Here is a 19478-nt window from a genome sequence, read left to right as displayed (position 1 = left end):
AGATGCCCTTAACTGTATCCGTGAAGGCAAAAAGATACGTATAAACAAATACATTTACACATAAATATGTATATGTATGTATTTATACTCTTCTAGCTCTCTCTCTCTCACCTGTACCTTTAATATGGTGTTTCTGTTTACGAGAAACCAAACCCACACCAATTGAAAACGCGACTTGTTGTTATTCAATCGCAATCAACGAGTAATCTGCTACCTCGTCTCCTCTCTGAGATCTCTCTTCCTCCCATTAGATTCGCCTGAGGAGGTACTCATTCTTATTCCTTTTTTCTCTGTCTTTTTATGGAATTTTCTAAAAATGCTGTAAGGTTTCAGACATATCCGGTAATAACTGGACTCTGAACTAATGACTTGTTCAAGTGTTCCAGCTCTTATTACATAGTACCGATTTGGATTGTGTTTTTTTTTTTTGTTTGACCTTCTTGCAATTGTGATGCTCTGATTTGTTTTCACGTTCGTAGCTTATGCTTTAATTTTTTTTTGTCATTTATCTTCTTTTTCCCCCTAATTTTTTTTTTGTTTAATTGCAAACCTTTTTGTGTGTGCTTCGGCATGAACTTAGGGGCCCTACTACTGGCGTAAGTTTAGGCTTCTTTTTTGGTGCTTTTTTAGCTTTACTGCTTGTTGGTGGAATTCACTTTTCTTTTTAAGTTAATTTCAGAGACATCCTTATTGTAACTGCTCACTTTTCAGTGTTGTTAGTTTAAGGAATGATGAAAGAAAGAAAGCTTTCTATAACTGCTTGATTTAGCTTCAGTTGTTAGTAATATGGGTTAGAACTGTTAGCCTTGAGTAGATATCACTGTCTTTATTTTTTGGTTTATTGTTGATTTATTTTTGTGGTCTTGTTTTGATTCAGTGTTCTCGAGGTTTTGACTTCGACTTGTGATGATGGCATCATCTAAACAAGGATCAAAGTCGAGAAAAACAGGGTTTAGCAATTTCAAGGGTGCTGATTCTACTGCTTCCTCAACAACCTCTTCTTCAAAGCTTTATCAAGAGACATCTATCGATGATGGACATAGCTCTCCTGCTTCTTCATCTGCTCAAAGCAAGCAGCACTTCTTCTCACCGGACTCCGCACCGCAAAGTGCTCAGCGTTCTAAAGAGAACGTCACAGTGACAGTTCGCTTTCGTCCACTCAGGTTCACAGTGATGTGCTTTTTTATTAGGGCTTGCAAATATTAGGTTGCCTGTTTGTTCTGTGAATTTGAAATAACTTTTCCGTGACAGTCCAAGGGAAATCCGCCAAGGGGAGGAGGTTGCTTGGTATGCAGATGGCGAAACAATCGTACGGAATGAGTATAATCCGACGATAGCTTATGCATATGGTTAGTCTTAATAGTTTCATTAATGTCACAGTGGTTCCATAATCATCTTAAATATTGTATGTCGGCATATCACTCGAGAATAACAAACTAAGGATGATAGTGTTGTTCTTATGTGGTATAATCTTCCTTTTTTGATGTCTGGGTCTCTATGTCTGTTAACGATTGGTTCTCTTTATGACAGATCGTGTCTTTGGACCTACAACCACAACACGCAATGTCTACGATGTTGCTGCACACCATGTTGTTAATGGGGCTATGGAGGGGATTAACGGTATGAAGTGACCATATTTAATGGCAGTCTATTTTGTATTTAGAACTCAATTTATGATATCAACTCTTTTATCGAAAAGCATACTTTCTTCCAAACTCTATCAACAAGGCTGACTGTTCCTAATTTATGATGAATTCGTCAGAACCAATTTTGACTTTCGATGTACTTACCAGTTGATTTGTATATAACTTTGAATGTTAATCCATCTACAGGGACCATTTTTGCATATGGAGTGACAAGCAGTGGAAAGACTCACACTATGCATGTAAGATACCTTCATCTGGATAGCTTTTGGCTTGTTTTGTACGATGTAGTTCAATTTGTCATAAAGATATAGTGCTTTGTCAGAGAATCATGTATTTCTTTTAATTTCAACTCCACAAGCTTAACTAACACATGTAAGAATCTTTCTGCAATAGTTATAGATAAACAACCTTGCGATAGATAAGTTTTCTACCCTAATACTGTTAGGTTTCTGTGCACCCTACTGTTGAAACCATATCTGATAGATTTCGATTGGGTTTTTTTTTGGGTTCAAATGTCAGGGTGACCAGAGATCTCCTGGTATTATACCATTAGCAGTGAAAGATGCTTTCAGCATTATCCAAGAGGTACTTCTTAGGATATTGATTTTGTCAGATTCCGTGGCCTAAGTACTAGCAACCTCACATATCTATTTTCTTACAGACACCAAGCCGAGAATTTCTCCTGCGTATTTCCTACATGGAAATTTATAATGAGGTGCTATTATTTATCCACTTTCTTTCTCTGCTCCATTACCTATATTCAGCTTCAAGAGTAGTGGAGTGATAGAATACTCTGCCTTTAAAATCTTCCTTTGAGATTAATTCCCTTAAGATCCACCGTATTTCAGGTTGTCAATGATTTATTGAATCCAGCAGGACATAATTTGAGGATCAGAGAAGATAAACAGGTATGTGTTTCAGCTTCAGATCATCTTTTGATTACACGGGCTGCTGCTCTCACTTACTTGTAATATTTTCTTTTATTACATTGCTCGTCTAAAATCCCAAAATGTTTACATCATATTCTTAAATTAGTAGGAACCCATGTCTAGGCTTGTTTGGTACCTGAAAACTATACTGGTTCCATTTTTTTCTTGTGAAATTTGATCTCTCTGAGAACTCTGCTGTTACAATGATGATATGTGGGTCACATTGCTTTCAAGCAGACTTGTAGATGATCGCTATGAGTTCTTTTCTTCCATGTGTTTTAATTGAACGCATCCTTTTAATTTATTCTAGGGAACCTTTGTCGAAGGGATTAAAGAAGAAGTTGTTTTATCACCTGCTCATGCGCTTTCTCTTATAGCAGCTGGAGAAGGTATGTGGTGCTTCCACTTTTCCCTTTAGCTAAAGAAATAGGTTTACTATACATCCTCATAACGCCAGCAAAGACTGTTGCAGTCATTGTACATTTGTTAAAGATATTGTCATCAGGAAAGTGGTTCTCCTCTACCTGCTTGGGGCTGTACAAAACGTTAAAAATTGTGTTTGTTTTTTCTTTTATTTAATATGAGAGAGTAGTTCTCTCTCTCTCATGATTCCAGTATACATATATCATCCTTAAAATTTGTCATGATCTAGTAAATTTACATTTAATTCAATTCACATTGATTGGAGTTTTGTCCTTATGACAGAGCAACGCCATGTTGGATCCACGAACTATAATCTGCTCAGCAGCCGGAGCCATACAATATTTACGTTGGTATGTAAATACTCTCTTTGAAATATTGGTAGCTATATCCTTTTTCTTTCTCCGCACGTATATACACTTGTATTGTGGATGGATGCACGCAAAACCAACGTTCTTTTCTATTACTATAATTGGTTAAAAGGTAAAAATGATAGTTTTTTGTCTTATAATCACGATAGTATTTGAAAATAGAATACCGAAATTCTATTTCTTATTCAGAATAAGTTGTGGACCACGTTCTTCTTTTCACGTGTTTTCTTCCGTTCAAGGAATTTCTGTTTGTCTTTTATTCTAATTCTAGTTGTTTAGTCGTGTCAAGTGTTCCACCGGTTATGGTACTACTTTCTTTTCATTGTAACTCATATAGCTGTACCGTTTCTAAAAGATGATAAACTCATTTGGATGCAGACAATAGAGAGTAGTCCCTTAGGCAACAAGATTAAAGGTGAAGCTGTTCACCTCTCTCAGCTGGTAAGCTTCTCCTGTGCCAGTGATATTATGTATGGTTATGATCAACACTTTCTTCAACACTAAGAGCAACTGACATTAACTACCCATAATCTCTTCCGCACCCGCAGAACCTCGTTGATCTGGCAGGTTCCGAGAGTTCAAAGGTTGAAACCAGTGGTTTAAGACGCAAGGAAGGATCATACATAAATAAAAGTTTGCTGACATTAGGCACTGTGAGTTTTTTCTTACCACAGTTTTCTCTTAGTCAACAATAAGTTTTGGAGTCAGTTAAATCGAAGGACTTCATTTTCTTTTAAATCCGGTCAATCTGTGCTTGTCCAAACCTAAAGTTAAATAGTTGTCTATTCTTGTTTATATTCTGGTCCTGTTTGAACATTCTCCTGTTGGCTCAATTCAGGTAATTCTGTTGTGATATTGTAGGTGATATCAAAGCTCACGGATGTGAAGGCTTCGCATGTACCATACAGAGACTCTAAGTTAACCAGGATCCTTCAGTCCTCATTGAGTGGCCATGACCGAGTATCTGTAAGTTATTAGATCTTTTCTCCATCCTCTTGCTACTATAAATATAAAATCCACAACATGATCATCAGCAGAGTGATGTACTTTACTGATTAGTTGTCCCTTCTGGATATGGTAGCTCATTTGTACAGTGACTCCTGCATCAAGCAGCTCGGAAGAAACACACAACACATTGAAATTTGCTCATCGTGCAAAACATATTGAGATTCAAGCCGAACAAAACAAGGTTTGCCTCATATCTTCTTCTATCAGACCTTATTTTATTGTACTAAAGTTCTTGCTTGGTTTCTAAATCTATATTACTGCAGATACTTGATGAGAAATCATTAATCAAGAAGTACCAACACGAGATTCGGCAGCTGAAGGAGGAGTTGGAACAGATTAAACAGGACATTGTACCAATTCCTCAGCTGAATGATATTGGCACAGATGATATCGTTCTCCTGAAACAGAAGGTATGAGTTATATGCTCGATTAGACAAGTGGAAGGATGTTTTGTGTCTTTACATTGAGAGAATCTGTAGTAACCTTGTCTTTTTTTTTTGTTTCTGGCTATATAACGTGATGATATTAGCTAGAAGATGGTCAAGTGAAACTGCAATCCAGACTCGAAGAAGAGGAAGAAGCTAAAGCAGCTCTATTGAGTCGAATCCAACGGTTGACGAAATTAATTTTGGTGTCGACTAAAACTTCACAAACATCTCGATTACCTCATCGCTTTGAGCCTCGGAGGAGACATTCATTTGGGGAAGAAGAGGTAGAATCACTGATTATAGCCTTGATATTATAAATTGTTTCCATGGTCGTTTCTGAGAATATTTTGCTGGAGCAAGTACACAAAATTGCTAGTTTTGTTTGGCTAATCTTGGTTGATAATATGCGTGTGCAGCTTGCTTACCTACCATACAAGAGGCGGGACATGATGGACGATGAGCACCTTGATCTGTATGTCTCTGCGGAGGGAAATAATGAGATTAGAGATATTGCGTTTAGAGAAGAAAAGAAGACCAGGAAGCATGGATTGTTAAACTGGTTAAAGCCTAAGGTATGCAAACGATTGAATTTTCTTATTAGCACTGTGGTTTATTCTGGTTCGTTTCAGAACTGCACCTAGCAACTATAGGTTTGTACTATTGCGCACTATAGATTTATAGAGTTCTCATGTTCTTCAAAGAACAATGATATAAGTAAAGAGTGCTAATCATATGACCTTGTGTGCTTATTTGATTATTTGGTGCCTCTCTTGTCCCCTTTTTTGTAACAATCTTATTTTTCTCCTATCAGAAAAGAGATAACAGTTCAAGTGCCAGCGACCAGTCGAGTGTGGTAAAATCCAACAGCACACCATCGACTCCTCAAGGAGGAGGAAATAATCTGCATGCAGAGTCAAGATTTTCAGAAGGATCGCCTTTGATGGAACAATTCTCAGAGCCTAAGGAAGACAGAGAAGCTCTAGAGGACACTTCCCATGAAATGGAGACGCCAGAGGTACGAAGAGACATTTTCACATATGTTATGGTTCCAAAGTAACTACATCTTTATCTTTTCCACTTCCTGCCCTGTTCCCAGACTAGCAATAAAGTGATCGATGAGTTGGATCTTCTGAGGGAACAGAAAAAGATTTTATCTGAGGAGGCGGCGTTGCAATCAAGTTCATTAAAACGGCTATTAGATGAAGCTGCAAAGTCTCCTGAAAATGAAGAGATTAAAGTAATATAACCACTTGGTTCATGATTTGTATCTAGCTTCCGTTTAAATCTACCAAACATTCACTTTCCTGGTTATCTGTGTTACTTAGGAGGAGATCAAAGTCCTCAATGATGACATCAAGGCTAAGAATGACGAGATTGCAACGTTGGAGAAACAAATCTTGGACTTTGTTATCACATCACATGAGGCGTTGGACAAATCCGACATCGTGCAGGTAAGTTCATTGTTAAGTATTATGCAGTGACTTTTTTTTTCTGTGGTTCATTTCTCAAGCTATTTCTCTATAAATATCTTCAGGCACTTGCTGAGCTGAGAGATCAAGTTAATGAGAAGTCTTTTGAACTCGAGGTAAAGAATTGTTTCTGCTACAGCACCTAGAGATGTCTTGCTACTGCGTGGATGATAATTATTTCTCTTAGCTCCAGTATAATATCTACTCATGCCTGCATAAAGTTGCTTCTCTGCAAATAATGATGAAAGCTAATTGCATCTATAACGTTTTTTTTTTCTTTCTCATTCTTGATCTTGTTTACAGGTTAAAGCTGCAGATAATAACATCATTCAGGAACAACTCAATCAAAAGGTTGAGAGATTTTTTCTTTTATCGATTTGTCTTAAGTTTATAATCTGTAAATAATTTAATAACCAACGAAGTATTTTGCTGCAGACATGTGAATGTGAAGCGTTTCAAGAAGAAGTTGCAAACCTAAAGCAGGAACTCTCTAATGCCCTGGAACTAGCACAGGTTCTCAAACTTTTTATATGAAAAAAGCAACACCTAATAGCTAAATGATTCTCAAACTAAAGTCACTTGCCTTTCTGACATGACAGGAAACCAAGATCGAAGAGCTGAAACAGAAAGCTAAGGAGCTAAGTGAATCGAAGGAGCAATTAGAACATCGTAACAGGAAACTCGCAGAAGAGAGTTCATATGCAAAAGGTCTTGCATCAGCAGCTGCAGTTGAGCTCAAGGCATTATCTGAAGAAGTCGCAAAACTCATGAATCACAACGAACGACTAGCATCTGAGCTAGCAACACTCAAGAGCTCAGTCCCACAGCGCGGTAATAAGCCAGGAACAACAACAACAACCAATGCAAGGAACAATGGGAGAAGAGAGAGTCTTGCAAAGAGACAACAAGAGCAAGAGAGCTCGTCGATCGAGCTGAAGAGAGAACTGAGGATGAGCAAAGAGCGGGAACGATCATACGAAGCTGCACTTGTTGATAGAGACCAAAGAGAAGCCGAGCTTGTGAGGATAGTAGAAGAATCGAAGCAGAGAGAAGCGTATTTGGAGAACGAGCTTGCTAGTATGTGGGTTCTTGTTTCTAAGCTGAGAAGGTCTCAAGAAGGTGGTTCTGAGATCTCTGATTCTGTATCGGAGACGCTACAGACCGATCGATCGTTTTGAGACGTGAAGTAGTAGGATATGTTTGTGCAGTGATTCCAAGAGTTTGTGTTTGTGTAAGTATGATAAAACATAAAGTAATGATTTATTTGAAAATCATCAGATTGTTTAAAATTCAAGAAAAAAAAACACTGTTTAAATTAAGAGGTAAGAGAAGTGAAAAGTGGGTAAAAGAAGAAAATAATGATAGTTCTGGGGAGCTTAGAGCATGATGATTATCCCGGTCTCTTATAACTCATGATTTTAATATATTTTTTTTACACTTTTTGGTTAAAAAACATCTCTTATATATTTTATTTAAAAAATGTTCTTAGTTTTTTAATTAAAAACTAAGAAACGATTAGCTAAAAAACTCAGTTAAGAAACCAGGGTTAATCATGGTCTTAGTAAAGTTCTTAAAATTTTCACTTTCACCCAATACCTTTCCACTAATCCACATTTGCCCCAATTGATTTCCTTCTTTGTGTATACAACCCAAATTAATAATTGTTAACAAAACAGTAAAACACTATACAAACACCAAGAAGTGTACTCAATCAGATGTCTGAAAACAAGAAGTGCAACTGAAGAGTCTTGGATTGAAGTTAGAGAGGCTTAAGAGTGTTCTTAGGAGCACTTATCCACGGAGTGTCTCCAATGGCAAATCTCCACAAGGCATTGACATGTTGAGGCAATGCGTAATCTATTCCAACGCGAGGACCAACTAGTACTTTCTCCACATCTTCTCCTCCATCCAGAACCTCCAATCCTCCTGTTTTTCATACATCATTTATTACAACAAAGCTTAAACTCTCTTAAAGAATCAGAAAAAACCAGAAACTCCATTAACTGATTTTGGTTTATTTGTCTGACTAACCCGGAGAATAGAGGGGATGATGAGACCACTCTGTTGAAAGTCCAAGCGCCTGCCCGACCTGCAAGAGGCACATATGAACAGATTTCATGCATTGTGGATTTGCAAGGTGCATTCTGTTTGATGCAGATCAGACTAACCTTTCCTGGTCCATTTAGAAGAACAGGTTTGTCGGTTTTCTGGCCACGACGCTCCTGTATGGTCTCCAGCCCTGCAATACCATCACACCCTTTTAAGCCAACGTAAGATCTATGTAATCATTCTTAACGCAAAAACAGTATCAATAAAGCAATTATTTAAGTAGAAACATGCATCGATAAGAGAGAGTGTAATGAACAGTCTCACAGAACTGATGTGGAGAGATTATTACCGGTAACAGGAGAACAAGATCGTATCAAAACAGCAGCTCCAACTCCATCCTTATCAGCAACAATATTGAGCATCATATGAAGACCGTAACAAAGATAAACATATGCATGTCCTCCTGGTCCAAACTAATAAACAAAAAAAAACACACATTTTAGAGAATGTTATCATGTGTATTTAACTAAATGATAACAAAGCAGAATGAAGAAACTCACAATAGGTGCGGTCCGTGGGGTATTCCCGAACCGTCCATGGCAAGCTGAGTCATTTGGTCTATAAGCTTCCACCTGCCAAAGGAGGAACAATGTTAGAGAGTATTAACTTCGTTAATCCAAAATCAAAAATTTTTTACCAACAATTATAGTCAGAATATCAAAAATCCCAAGAAAACAACAAAAAAAAACTAAATTCTTTTAATGAGGAAACAAGAACAAAACTTTGTATCTGACCTCTGTGATCCGTAGGACAACATTGTCTCTCCTCAGGAACTTCCCGAGCAAACGTGGCGCTAGATCAAGCGCGTCTATTTGAAAGAACTCAGGAGGCATTATCTTCATCTCGGGGGTGGAGCGGGTCAGTGGGTACTCGGGTCTGACCCGAACCGCCCGAGCCTTGGAACAGTGCTTCTTCTCTCGTGCTGCACGTAGAGCCACTGGAGTTGTAACCTTGGGTAGTTCCGATTCCTGATCAACTCGTTTGGAACGACGAGGCGGCGTTTTCATTGACGGACAGAACCAAAAGATTTTTGACTTTTTCGAATGTGTTCGACTCTTTGACTTTTCTTCGTTTTGTTATTTGGCGGGTGACTGTTACGCTGTCCGAAGGTTAAGCCTTAAACATAAACTTTCCTTATTATGACCGTCATATCAATTTTTTCCTCCGTTTTTCAATATTTGGCGTTTTAAAAAAAAATTTGAGAAAAATTGATTTTTTTTTGTTTATCCGATTTAAATTATATGGTTACTAATAATCCGGTTAAAACTTAAAAGTAAAACTATAGTTTATAGATAATTAAGTTTGTAATTCTCAATTTGAAGAGAAATAAAATAATTTATGGAGAGCTAGCCTGAAATTATAATCGGTGGAGATATTTTGACTTTATATGATAGTGGGGAAATAAAACACAAAATAAATAATGTTTTCAAATAAACATTTATTAATTTTATATTAATTCCTATTCTGTAATTTTGAATTATTTTTGAAATTATTAATGAATAAATGATTAAGAATATTTTTTTAAAAGAAAAATTAGATATACCACTCTAAAATAATACTTCCTCCATTTCAGAATAAATGATGTTTTATAAAGTTTTTGTTGTTTCATAATAGATTGATGATGTTTTGATATATTTATGTTATTTTTAATTTTATTGAAAAATTGTGTAACTAATTAGATATTAGAGTAATTTATGTAGTTGGTTGAATGATTTTTAAATTATATTCTTAAAACTAACTTTTAGTTATAAAAGTAAAATTTTTAAAACATCATGTGAAATAGATGGAGTAGGATTTAACATAATTTGTACGTTCTAGACACTTCCAAAGCGTTTCAAAAGTTAATTAGTTTTTCTTTTTCTGGCATAAGTATTATTTTATATTTTTCCATTTTTCAGTAGGAAAAAAATAAATAAAAAAAAAAACATTTTCTAGAGGCTTCGTTTACATATATCTAGGTTTACCTCCTCTGCTTCTTCCCACACATCTCATCGAATTCGACTAGCTCCCCACTCAATCACTCCTCGTTAGTTCAATCTCGAATCCCTAATCCACTCACCATGGCGAAGTTCGGCGAAGGCGACAAGCGATGGATCGTCGAAGACCGCCCCGACGGCACCAACGTCCACAACTGGCACTGGGCCGAAACCAACTGCCTCGAGTGGTCCCGCAGCTTCTTCACCAACCAATTCTCCAACGCCGTCATCCTCTCCGGCGAAGGCAACCTCTTCATCAAAATCAAGAAACTGGAGAAGCTCGAAGGCGAGGCGTACGTGAACGTGCGCAAGGGGAAGATCATCCCCGGCTACGAGCTCAGCGTCTCTCTCTCCTGGGAAGGCGAGGCGAAGGATTCGGAAGGGAAGACGATCTCGAAGGCGGAGGGGGCCGTGGATATGCCGTATATCTCCGATGAGAATGCGGATGAGGATCCGGAGGTTAGGGTTTCGGTTAAGGACGAGGGGGCGGTTGGGAAGGCGTTGAAGGAGGCGATGGTGAAGAAGGGGAAGGGGGTTGTTTTGGAGAAGGTTAGGGTTTTTGTGGAGGCTATGGCGAAAGGAGGGCCTTGTAGGGATGAATTGGAGAATAAGAAGGTGGCTCCTAAGTGGGTGGCGGCGGCGGCAGCGGCTGTGGAGAAGACTAGTGTTTTGCCTGCTGTGGTGGTGAAGGAGAAGAAGAAGGTGAAGACGAAGGAGGGGTTCAAGACGATTAGTATGACTGAGAAGTTCAGTTGTAGAGCTAAGGACTTGTATGAGATCTTGATGGATGAGAATAGGTGGAAGGGATTCACGCAGAGCAATGCTAAGATTAGTAAAGATGTGAATGGGCCTATTAGTGTTTTTGATGGGTCGGTTACTGGGGTGAATGTGGAGCTGGAGGAAGGGAAGTTGATTGTGCAGAAGTGGAGGTTTGGGAGTTGGTCTGATGGTCTTGATTCTACGGTTAGTTTAGTTGTTATTTTTCTTTGTGACCTTTGGTTTCTATGTCATTGTGGCTGATGTATTGTGCTTTGACATTTTCAGGTGAAGATAACTTTTGAGGAACCTGAACCAGGAGTCACCATTGTCAATCTTACTCACACCGACGTCCCTGAAGAAGACAGGTTAGTGTCACTGCTTGAAATCTTTCTTATAATAGTATGGTAGTATGCAATGAATATTTATGGTGTTTGGAGTGCTTGATAGCTTGGTCTTATATATAACTTTCATATTGATGTACTATCTTGAGGGAATTGTAACCACCTTTAGCCTGTTTTGTTCTCAATGACAGACACTAATTCTGACCTTAGTATCTGTGCTAATCCTTGCGACTGTTTAGCTTGCTGTATGTAGTTGTTGGACTCATCCAGTCTTTGTTCTAGTGAATGAACTCTTTTGGAATTTGGGTTTTGCTTTATTTGTTAATATATGATAGAACATTTCTATCTCTAAATCGCTCAATGGCCTACACGTCTTTAAATCTTCTACCTATGCTACCTTTCCACTAACTAGCTTTAGGTTATGCTGATAGAGCGCTTCTTTGTTCCTTGTGAACACCTGTTGGCTTATTCCTGAAAGTATTTGTTTGTCCACATTCTCTTACTCGTCCTGTTGTGAAGTGATTTTGTCCGTTACTGGATGTGACTTATTTTTCTCTGACGTTTCTACTGGCTGATGCAGGTATGGGAATGCGACTGTGGTGGAAAACACGGAGAGAGGATGGAGAGACCTGATCTTCCATAGGATCCGTGCTGTTTTCGGGTTTGGAATGTGATTTGTGATTTTGATTATCAAGTAATCAAAATCAGCATTGCTTCATCCATAAGTTCGATTATGATTTCAATTCACAAGGAGACATAAAGACGATGCAGAAATTTGGTTTTTACTTGTAGTTTATGCATTTTCCATGAACTCTTTGGTCTTTTGTTAACACTATTTGGATTAATGGCACACAACAAACTATTCACATGAGAATAAGTTGTTTTAAGTGTTTTATTCTAAAAGTGGTGTCCATAGTCAACCACGGCATCAAGATTGCCTAAGGAACATTGTCTAAAGACTGATGAAAACTAGGAACAAGAAGCTTTGGTTTGGAACTATAAGCTTTTTGCTAATCGCAATGCCTAACCAACAAGTTACACATCAACCGGTAATTAACCAGTTACCAGAACCTGCTTTGACCAAAATATTACACATCACAGCAAGCTCTTTGGATCGTTTATCTAAAAGGGTTTTGGTTTAGCCTGGAACCACGTGGATGAAATATTTATTAACCACAACATCAACAGAAACGTTTTTACTAGCTTTGTCAGGTATAGACGTGGGCACAAACAAGACCTACTTGAAATCAGCACCTACAAAATAAAACCAAAAAACATCTTACTCTTAATGTATGGCGGTCTTTAAGACAACAAAAATTTCTTCTACCACTTTTAATCATCAAGAAGAGACTTGAAATGTTACAGATTAAGGTATCAAGCTCAGACTCTTAAAATGTCATATTGTCAGTGCATATGATTTGAACTAGATTGTAATATTTAACATTAAGAATTTAGTTATGGTATACAGAGTATAACGGTTTGTGGATCTGTCATTGTGTTATCATTAAGCTTTGTAAAGATAGTCATTGTTTTGGTTTTGTTAAAATGATGTTAGGTAGAAAATAGTAATAATTTCAAATCAGCATTTAGTATAATTATGAAACTTCACAAAATCGTGTGGAAAACTATTAAAGACGAGTTTTAAATATGGTTGACCGGATAGTTAATTTTCTTACATCAGATCCAAGATTAGTATTCCGAAGATTGTTGCGGTTACTGGTATCAATTTCCTGGAAGATTTAAAATATCATCATGTCACGTACTTCATTACTAGTAACCTTCGTTGTTTAAAGCGGAAATGTCGCAACTCGTTTGCTTCATTTTGTTTTCTTTTTGGATCCTTCAAATGATCCGCAACACTTCCGTTGGAGTTGATGCCATAGAGAGTGCGTCGAGTTATTTAACGTATAATAAATATTCTTGCGTCCTTGTACACATCATACGTTAATTAAGCCATCAAGATGTAGCATTACTGGCGTTGTTTCAGTAAAAAAAATTATTGGTAAAATATTAAATTTTAATTACGCAGAAACAACAAAGAAGACAGGAAAAAAAACTACAACCAGAGACTATGTTACAACGAATTCAAAGAGAAAAAGAACTGAGAAGAAAAGCACACATCTTCGTCATTCAAAAATTAAACCGTTTATTGACAAAGAAATTAATCGTGACTAATAAGCTCCTTTGTCGGCCCCATGTAACCCATCTTTTACGTGTAATCTGATGCTTGCTTCCACGGTTCCACCCCGACTTAACTGCCACATATACACTTTGGTCATTCAAACTTACCAAACACAAAGCGAATTCGTTTTTGTTTCATGCTTTTAAGAATCACAATCTCAACATTCCAAATATATATAAAACACAATCTCAACATTCCAAGCATGGGGTGGCATTCTCGTAGTTATCTCCATGACAAGGGGCACTTTACAATAGAAAACACTCGGGATACTTTTTTATCGACGATTCCTAAGCAAAATATTACCGAACAGACACCTCTCTGTCTGTCTCTTTTATATGTCTTCTCAAAAACGAAAAAGTCTCTTCTCCGTCAACATTTCACTTTCCCTCTTTCCCTCTTGTTAATCTCTCTCTCTCTCTCTACACTCAAAGAAAACACAGAGACTCTTCACGCGCCAAAAAAAAAAAAACTCACCACCTTCCTCTCTCCCTTACCATGACTTCAGACTCTGTCAAGCATACTTCTATCCACGGCGGAACAACCATCTCCGCCGCATCCTTCGAATTAAAAAGCTTTATCTCCGCCGCGAAACCAAGAAAAGCCTCGACTTTTGTATACGCCTTCGTCATAAGCTTCGTTGCCTTCACTGTTCTCTTAGTCTTCACACCTTCTCCCATCACCGTCTCTCATTCCATTCCTTCATACATCCTCCCTAATGTCACTGCCTCCTTGACTTCACCGTCCAGTTTCACCGGAAACACCCCATTGCCGGAAAATCTCACTCCGGCGCCGGAAAATCTCGCTCCGGCTACTAAAAACGCAACCTTTGAGTCTCCCATCGCTAATGGAGCAAATTCACTTGCTTCTCAGCCCCGGACCGACCATGCATTGGACAACATGTTGTCTCCGGACAACAAGACTAATGATACTGCTCCAAGTTCCGACAAACTTGGATCCGCGGAAGCACCTCTGTCCGAAAATCTAACCGTCAATTCCTCTGCTTTAAAGAAGAGAAAACAGAGGAGGAAGTCGTGGATGAGACGAGAGATAAAGTCTTTAAAGAACTGCGAGTTTTACGAGGGAGAGTGGGTGAAAGACGATTCGTATCCGCTTTACAAACCCGGTTCGTGTAATCTCATCGATGAACAGTTTACTTGTATCTCCAACGGGAGACCTGACGCTGAGTTTCAGAAACTCAAGTGGAAGCCAAAGCAATGCACTTTACCACGGTAAAGGATAAAACTTTGCTTTTTAATTTTGACTTTAAAATCTATTTCTTTGTCTTATATGGTTGGTTGATGTTTTTTTTTTTTTTGAAAAATTATAAAAGGTTGAATGGAGGCAAATTGCTGGAGATGATTAGAGGAAGAAGACTTGCGTTTGTTGGAGATTCACTGAACAGGAACATGTGGGAGTCTTTGGTTTGTATTCTCAAAGGATCAGTGAAAGATGAGAGTCAAGTCTTTGAAGCTCATGGACGGCATCAGTTCCGTTGGGAGGCTGAGTACTCTTTCGTCTTCAAAGTAGGTTTCTTTTAGTAATCTAAATCAGTTTCATTAGTTGTTGTCTCTCGGGACTTGATTTGTATGTGGTTGATAGGATTATAACTGCACTGTGGAGTTCTTTGCATCACCTTTCTTGGTTCAAGAATGGGAACTTACGGACAAGAACGGGACTAAGAAGGAGACTTTGAGGTTAGATGTGGTCGGGAAGTCGTCTGAGCAGTACAAGGGAGCTGATATTCTTGTGTTCAATACAGGACATTGGTGGACTCATGACAAAACTTCCAAAGGGTAATAGAGTTCTGTCAGCTACTTTGATCCTTGATTTGAGGGATCTGTCTCATTTGTTATGTTTGGATGCTTTCATTAGGGAGGATTACTATCAAGAAGGAAGCAATGTACACCCGAAACTCGACGTGGATGAAGCTTTTAAGAAAGCATTAACAACTTGGGGTCGATGGGTTGATAAGAATGTGAATCCAAAGAAGTCTCTTGTCTTCTTCCGTGGATACTCACCTTCACATTTCAGGTATATACAGATCTCATTTTGTTTCATAATATAGGTAGTTGTAGGCTTGTAGCTAAAAGCACAAAGATTAAGAACGTTATTATTTTTTTTTAAAGTATCATCTAATTTTATAGTTTAGATATATCTTAAACCAATCATAAACTAGTCTATATAATTTGACTGGTCACACTATATCCAATAATTCAATAAATATAAAAGTTAAGTAGAAATGTAAAAACTACATAATCTTGAAAAGAAAAAAAATATTCACTAAAACTACTTATAATATGTGAAATAGAGGGAGTATAAAAAGAGTGTTTCTAAAAGTTGGTTTGGTTTGGTTGCAGTGGAGGGCAATGGAATGCAGGAGGGGCATGTGATGATGAAACAGAACCGATCAAGAACGAGACTTACCTAACGCCTTACCCTTCTAAAATGTTAATACTTGAAACAGTTCTAAAGGGAATGAAAACGCCGGTCACGTATCTCAACATCACGAGGCTAACAGATTACAGGAAGGACGCTCACCCATCTGTTTATAGGAAACATAAACTATCTGCAAAAGAAAGGAAATCACCATTGTTGTACCAAGACTGTAGTCACTGGTGCCTCCCAGGTGTGCCTGATTCTTGGAACGAGATTCTCTATGCTGAGATGCTTGTAAAGCTCCACCAGCTTCGTGGCAATAGAAGGCGGAAACCTAAAAGTTTATAGGAGTTAGAATCCTTTTCTTAAGATGATGAATACAGATCTTTTAGGAAACACTTAGAATCAATTTTCACTTTTCAGATTTGTGCCACTGAAGGTGTAGAGAAAGTAAGAGATGGGAGTCACATTAGTGTTTCATGATGTACGTACGTAAGAGATGAGTTAATCACCTTATGTTGCTGCATTTGTAGTCAACTACGACTAGTGACTTATTTTTTTGTGAAAATAAAAGATTTGAGCCAACATTTGTCTAAATTCCAATGCATACCCCTTTACTTATAATAATGATCAATCGATTGGTCAAACGAATACACTTAGAATTAAGAGCCCTGCAACGACTTTGGATTTAAATTGACACAGATCTTTTGCTTCAAAGTAATAGTATGAGCTAAGAACATAAAGAATGCACCAGTCCTTTAATTACAGTATTATGATGAAACTCACTAGAGCCATCTAGATACAATCTGAATGATAATGTCACAGGTGGAAAGAAAGCATGAACATACTCAGTCGTCCTTCATGAGACTCCTCCGATCCTCTTGGTGTGCAACCAAAACCACCACCATCCACGTCTTTTGTATCTCACAATGTTATCAGCAGCCTTATCCAAGTCCTCCTCCTTCGCGTCAGTTCCCTCTCTCTTTCTTTCTTTCTTTCTTTCTTTCTTGAGATTGCAAATTTGAAATTAAACTCTTATAGATTGTTTATTTTGATGTTGTTATGTCGGTCTCTGTGTAAATGTTTAGTTATTTTTTTCGATTTTTTCTCAGAACAGTGTCTCGACTTAAGTATTTTCTTGTTAGAGACTTAGAGCTGCTACTCTTTGACTCTCGTAAGATTTAGTTTCCTTAGTTATTGCTTTAAGCAAGCGAGAGACTACTCTCTTGACTGTTTTGGCCTTCTGATTTGTTGAATCCATGGCAATATTTGTGGTTTTTGTCTCCTGCTCTCTCTCTCTGTGGATGGGCTTTGTTTGATGTTACTATTATTAGCTCCACCTTCGAGATTATTATCTCTTCCATATGGTTCAGTACTGTTTAGTTTGACTTGCTTTGTCCGTTGATATTGTTAGCTAGCTAGGTTGGAGGACTAAACGGGTTATAACTCCACATCTTTAACTGTTTTCTCTACAAACTGTTATATAGGCCTGGCCATAATATCCGTAACCTGAAATCCGAACCGAACCCGATCTGTATCCGGTCCGAAATGTAAAAAATATCCGAATGAGTTTTGTAAGGTGGCACAAAACATATCCGAACCCGAAGTGTTATTAACCGAACCCGAACGGATAACTCGAAAAACTGAAAAAACCGAAAATTCTGAAAAATATCCAAAAAAACCGATCCGAATATCCAAAATAATATACAATATAATTATATGAAACATGAATAAATACTTCAAATATTCAATTTCATATTTATTTTGATATGTTATCTAACAATAAGTATTTAAAATTTAAATAACTACCTTAAATACTTGATTATATATAAATAAATATTTTTTTTTTATGTTTTACTTTTAAATTTTAGATTTTATTTCGGGTATATCCGAACCGATCCGATATAACCTGAATCCGAATGATATATGATTACTTTATGGGTTGTGATATAAAACCGATCCGAACCCGATGTGTTATATCAGAACCCGACCCGTACTTGCAAACTTACTAGAATGGGACCTAAGAGGTGTTATAAGAGAGAACCAAAATCCGAAAAACCCGATCCGAACGCCCACGGGTACCCGCACGCCCAGACCTACTGTTATATATCAATAATTTACGCTTTCAAATTTTTGTTTGATGCACATGAATTTGAAATTTCTTTGCCTTACGTCTCCAAAACGGTGACTGGATTTGTTGGATTTATCAACAATCAATGTGGTGAAAAGGCATATGCTAGTGCTCTCATTCAAATGATGTTTTACATTCCAAGGTTTTGAAAAGCTATCTTAGAAATTCCAGAGACTATCCCGTCAAGAGTCTCTTCCTTTGTCTTGAGAGCAGCAAGACTACTGTTTCATTAGAGAGCCCATACATAACCAGTAATACCTTGAAAAAGGGTTTATTTTGCAATTGTGAATGACAAGATGAAAGTAAGTTATTTTTTGCCTAACCTTATAGTTCACACTGGAGATGCTTTGATGTAAATTATTTTGTAATTACAAGGCTCACATTGGAAGATTTGTAATTCTCGGTTTGAGTGAAATATGTGTATTTTCTGCAACTAATGACGACTCCAAAACTAACATTTTGTGTCCAACTTGTGCATAATGTAATGGTAATTAGTCGTTGAAAACTAACATATGTGATTTAACAAAAAATTCATATATTAACAATTCAAAATTAATTTAAAGCTTTCGGATCCCAAACTATGCTGTCAATAAACATGTCCAAGTCATCAATCCATTTGCGTAAGGTTAATGAGATATCAAGAAAAGTCAAATTCGTAAATTTTTAAAAGTCATAGAGCTCTTAAAATATGGTTGTTACTTCTCACATACTAGAGCATCGTCCACAAATTCCTTAGAGAAATTTAGTGTTCTGATCGTAATTTGACTCTCATTGCAATCAGGAACAAGCTGAAATCTACTTATTTTTTATTGATGCTACCTCATGTACTTCATTTTGTTTGGCAGGTGAACCAGATGTATGAGTGTATCCTTATGAAATAGATCTCGAGAAGTTTCTTCTAACCACTGATGCTGATGGGACAAATCATTTCACTTACAAATTGAAAAGGTAAACTGTGTGTTTTGTTTGATGTGGTTGAGAAATAGTAGACACGCACCAGATTCATTCTCAAGACACAGCTTCATCTTCAGAAACAGCTTCCCTAGAAAGTCTAATGTGGTCATCGAGAGTATTCACCATTAGTTCTCAGATGATTGATCCATCATCACAAACTCAATCAAAACTCTCTTCTTTGTTTCTGGCATGTTGATATAAACCAAAACAAGAGACTGAAAAGGAAAAAATTCAAATGCCAGCTATAGTGAACATAGACAAGAGCATGAGGAAGTTGAATGATATAGCTTTGTAGCATATTTTCTGCCATCAGAATGTACCGGACATGCTTGCCTGCCATCATATCATCAGCATTTTAATTTAGACCCAACTTGCTTCA

The 19478-nt window shown here is 37.5% G+C and overlaps 4 protein-coding genes across 5 annotated transcripts; 3 read left to right on the top strand and 1 right to left on the bottom strand.

The window, feature by feature from the left end:
* The first annotated feature begins 9 nt into the window (after positions 1 to 9).
* Positions 10 to 7545, top strand: LOC106415756 (kinesin-like protein KIN-7K, chloroplastic). The gene is made up of 24 exons (XM_022719763.2): positions 10 to 265; positions 878 to 1163; positions 1252 to 1349; positions 1531 to 1620; positions 1833 to 1885; positions 2166 to 2231; positions 2308 to 2361; positions 2495 to 2554; positions 2886 to 2964; positions 3281 to 3348; positions 3745 to 3807; positions 3915 to 4019; positions 4228 to 4332; positions 4448 to 4555; positions 4638 to 4784; positions 4904 to 5086; positions 5219 to 5374; positions 5614 to 5817; positions 5899 to 6039; positions 6128 to 6253; positions 6337 to 6387; positions 6575 to 6622; positions 6707 to 6784; positions 6871 to 7545. The coding sequence occupies exons 2-24, from the start codon at positions 907 to 909 to the stop codon at positions 7447 to 7449; spliced, it is 2919 nt and encodes a 972-aa protein (XP_022575484.1). The 5' UTR covers positions 10 to 265; positions 878 to 906; the 3' UTR covers positions 7450 to 7545.
* A 291-nt stretch (positions 7546 to 7836) lies between these two features.
* On the bottom strand, positions 7837 to 9515 carry LOC106413976 (DNA-3-methyladenine glycosylase). 2 transcript variants are annotated; one of them, XM_048779942.1, is made up of 6 exons: positions 9115 to 9496; positions 8881 to 8952; positions 8670 to 8793; positions 8440 to 8510; positions 8303 to 8360; positions 7837 to 8197 (listed from the first exon to the last, which is right to left on the bottom strand). In XM_048779942.1, the coding sequence occupies exons 1-6, from the start codon at positions 9385 to 9387 to the stop codon at positions 8031 to 8033; spliced, it is 765 nt and encodes a 254-aa protein (XP_048635899.1). In that variant the 5' UTR covers positions 9388 to 9496; the 3' UTR covers positions 7837 to 8030. The 2 variants fall into 2 exon arrangements, with proteins under 2 accessions (XP_048635899.1, XP_048635898.1); XM_048779941.1 differs by having other exon boundaries at positions 8303 to 8510; positions 9115 to 9515.
* Positions 9516 to 10259: 744 nt separating this feature from the next.
* On the top strand, positions 10260 to 12359 carry LOC106415696 (activator of 90 kDa heat shock protein ATPase homolog). Its single transcript, XM_013856457.2, has 3 exons — positions 10260 to 11319; positions 11401 to 11480; positions 12037 to 12359. Exons 1-3 carry the CDS (start codon positions 10441 to 10443, stop codon positions 12128 to 12130), a joined length of 1053 nt encoding a protein of 350 aa, XP_013711911.1. The 5' UTR covers positions 10260 to 10440; the 3' UTR covers positions 12131 to 12359.
* Positions 12360 to 12592: 233 nt separating this feature from the next.
* LOC106414312 (protein trichome birefringence-like 1) lies at positions 12593 to 17511 on the top strand. Its single transcript, XM_013854990.3, has 5 exons — positions 12593 to 14867; positions 14969 to 15161; positions 15238 to 15431; positions 15511 to 15669; positions 15996 to 17511. Exons 1-5 carry the CDS (start codon positions 14134 to 14136, stop codon positions 16360 to 16362), a joined length of 1647 nt encoding a protein of 548 aa, XP_013710444.1. The 5' UTR covers positions 12593 to 14133; the 3' UTR covers positions 16363 to 17511.
* Positions 17512 to 19478: the final 1967 nt, after the last annotated feature.

Source organism: Brassica napus, chromosome A5 (assembly GCF_020379485.1).
Source record: "Brassica napus cultivar Da-Ae chromosome A5, Da-Ae, whole genome shotgun sequence".
NCBI lineage: Eukaryota > Viridiplantae > Streptophyta > Magnoliopsida > Brassicales > Brassicaceae > Brassica > Brassica napus.
This window is presented reverse-complemented; position numbering and strand designations above follow the sequence as displayed.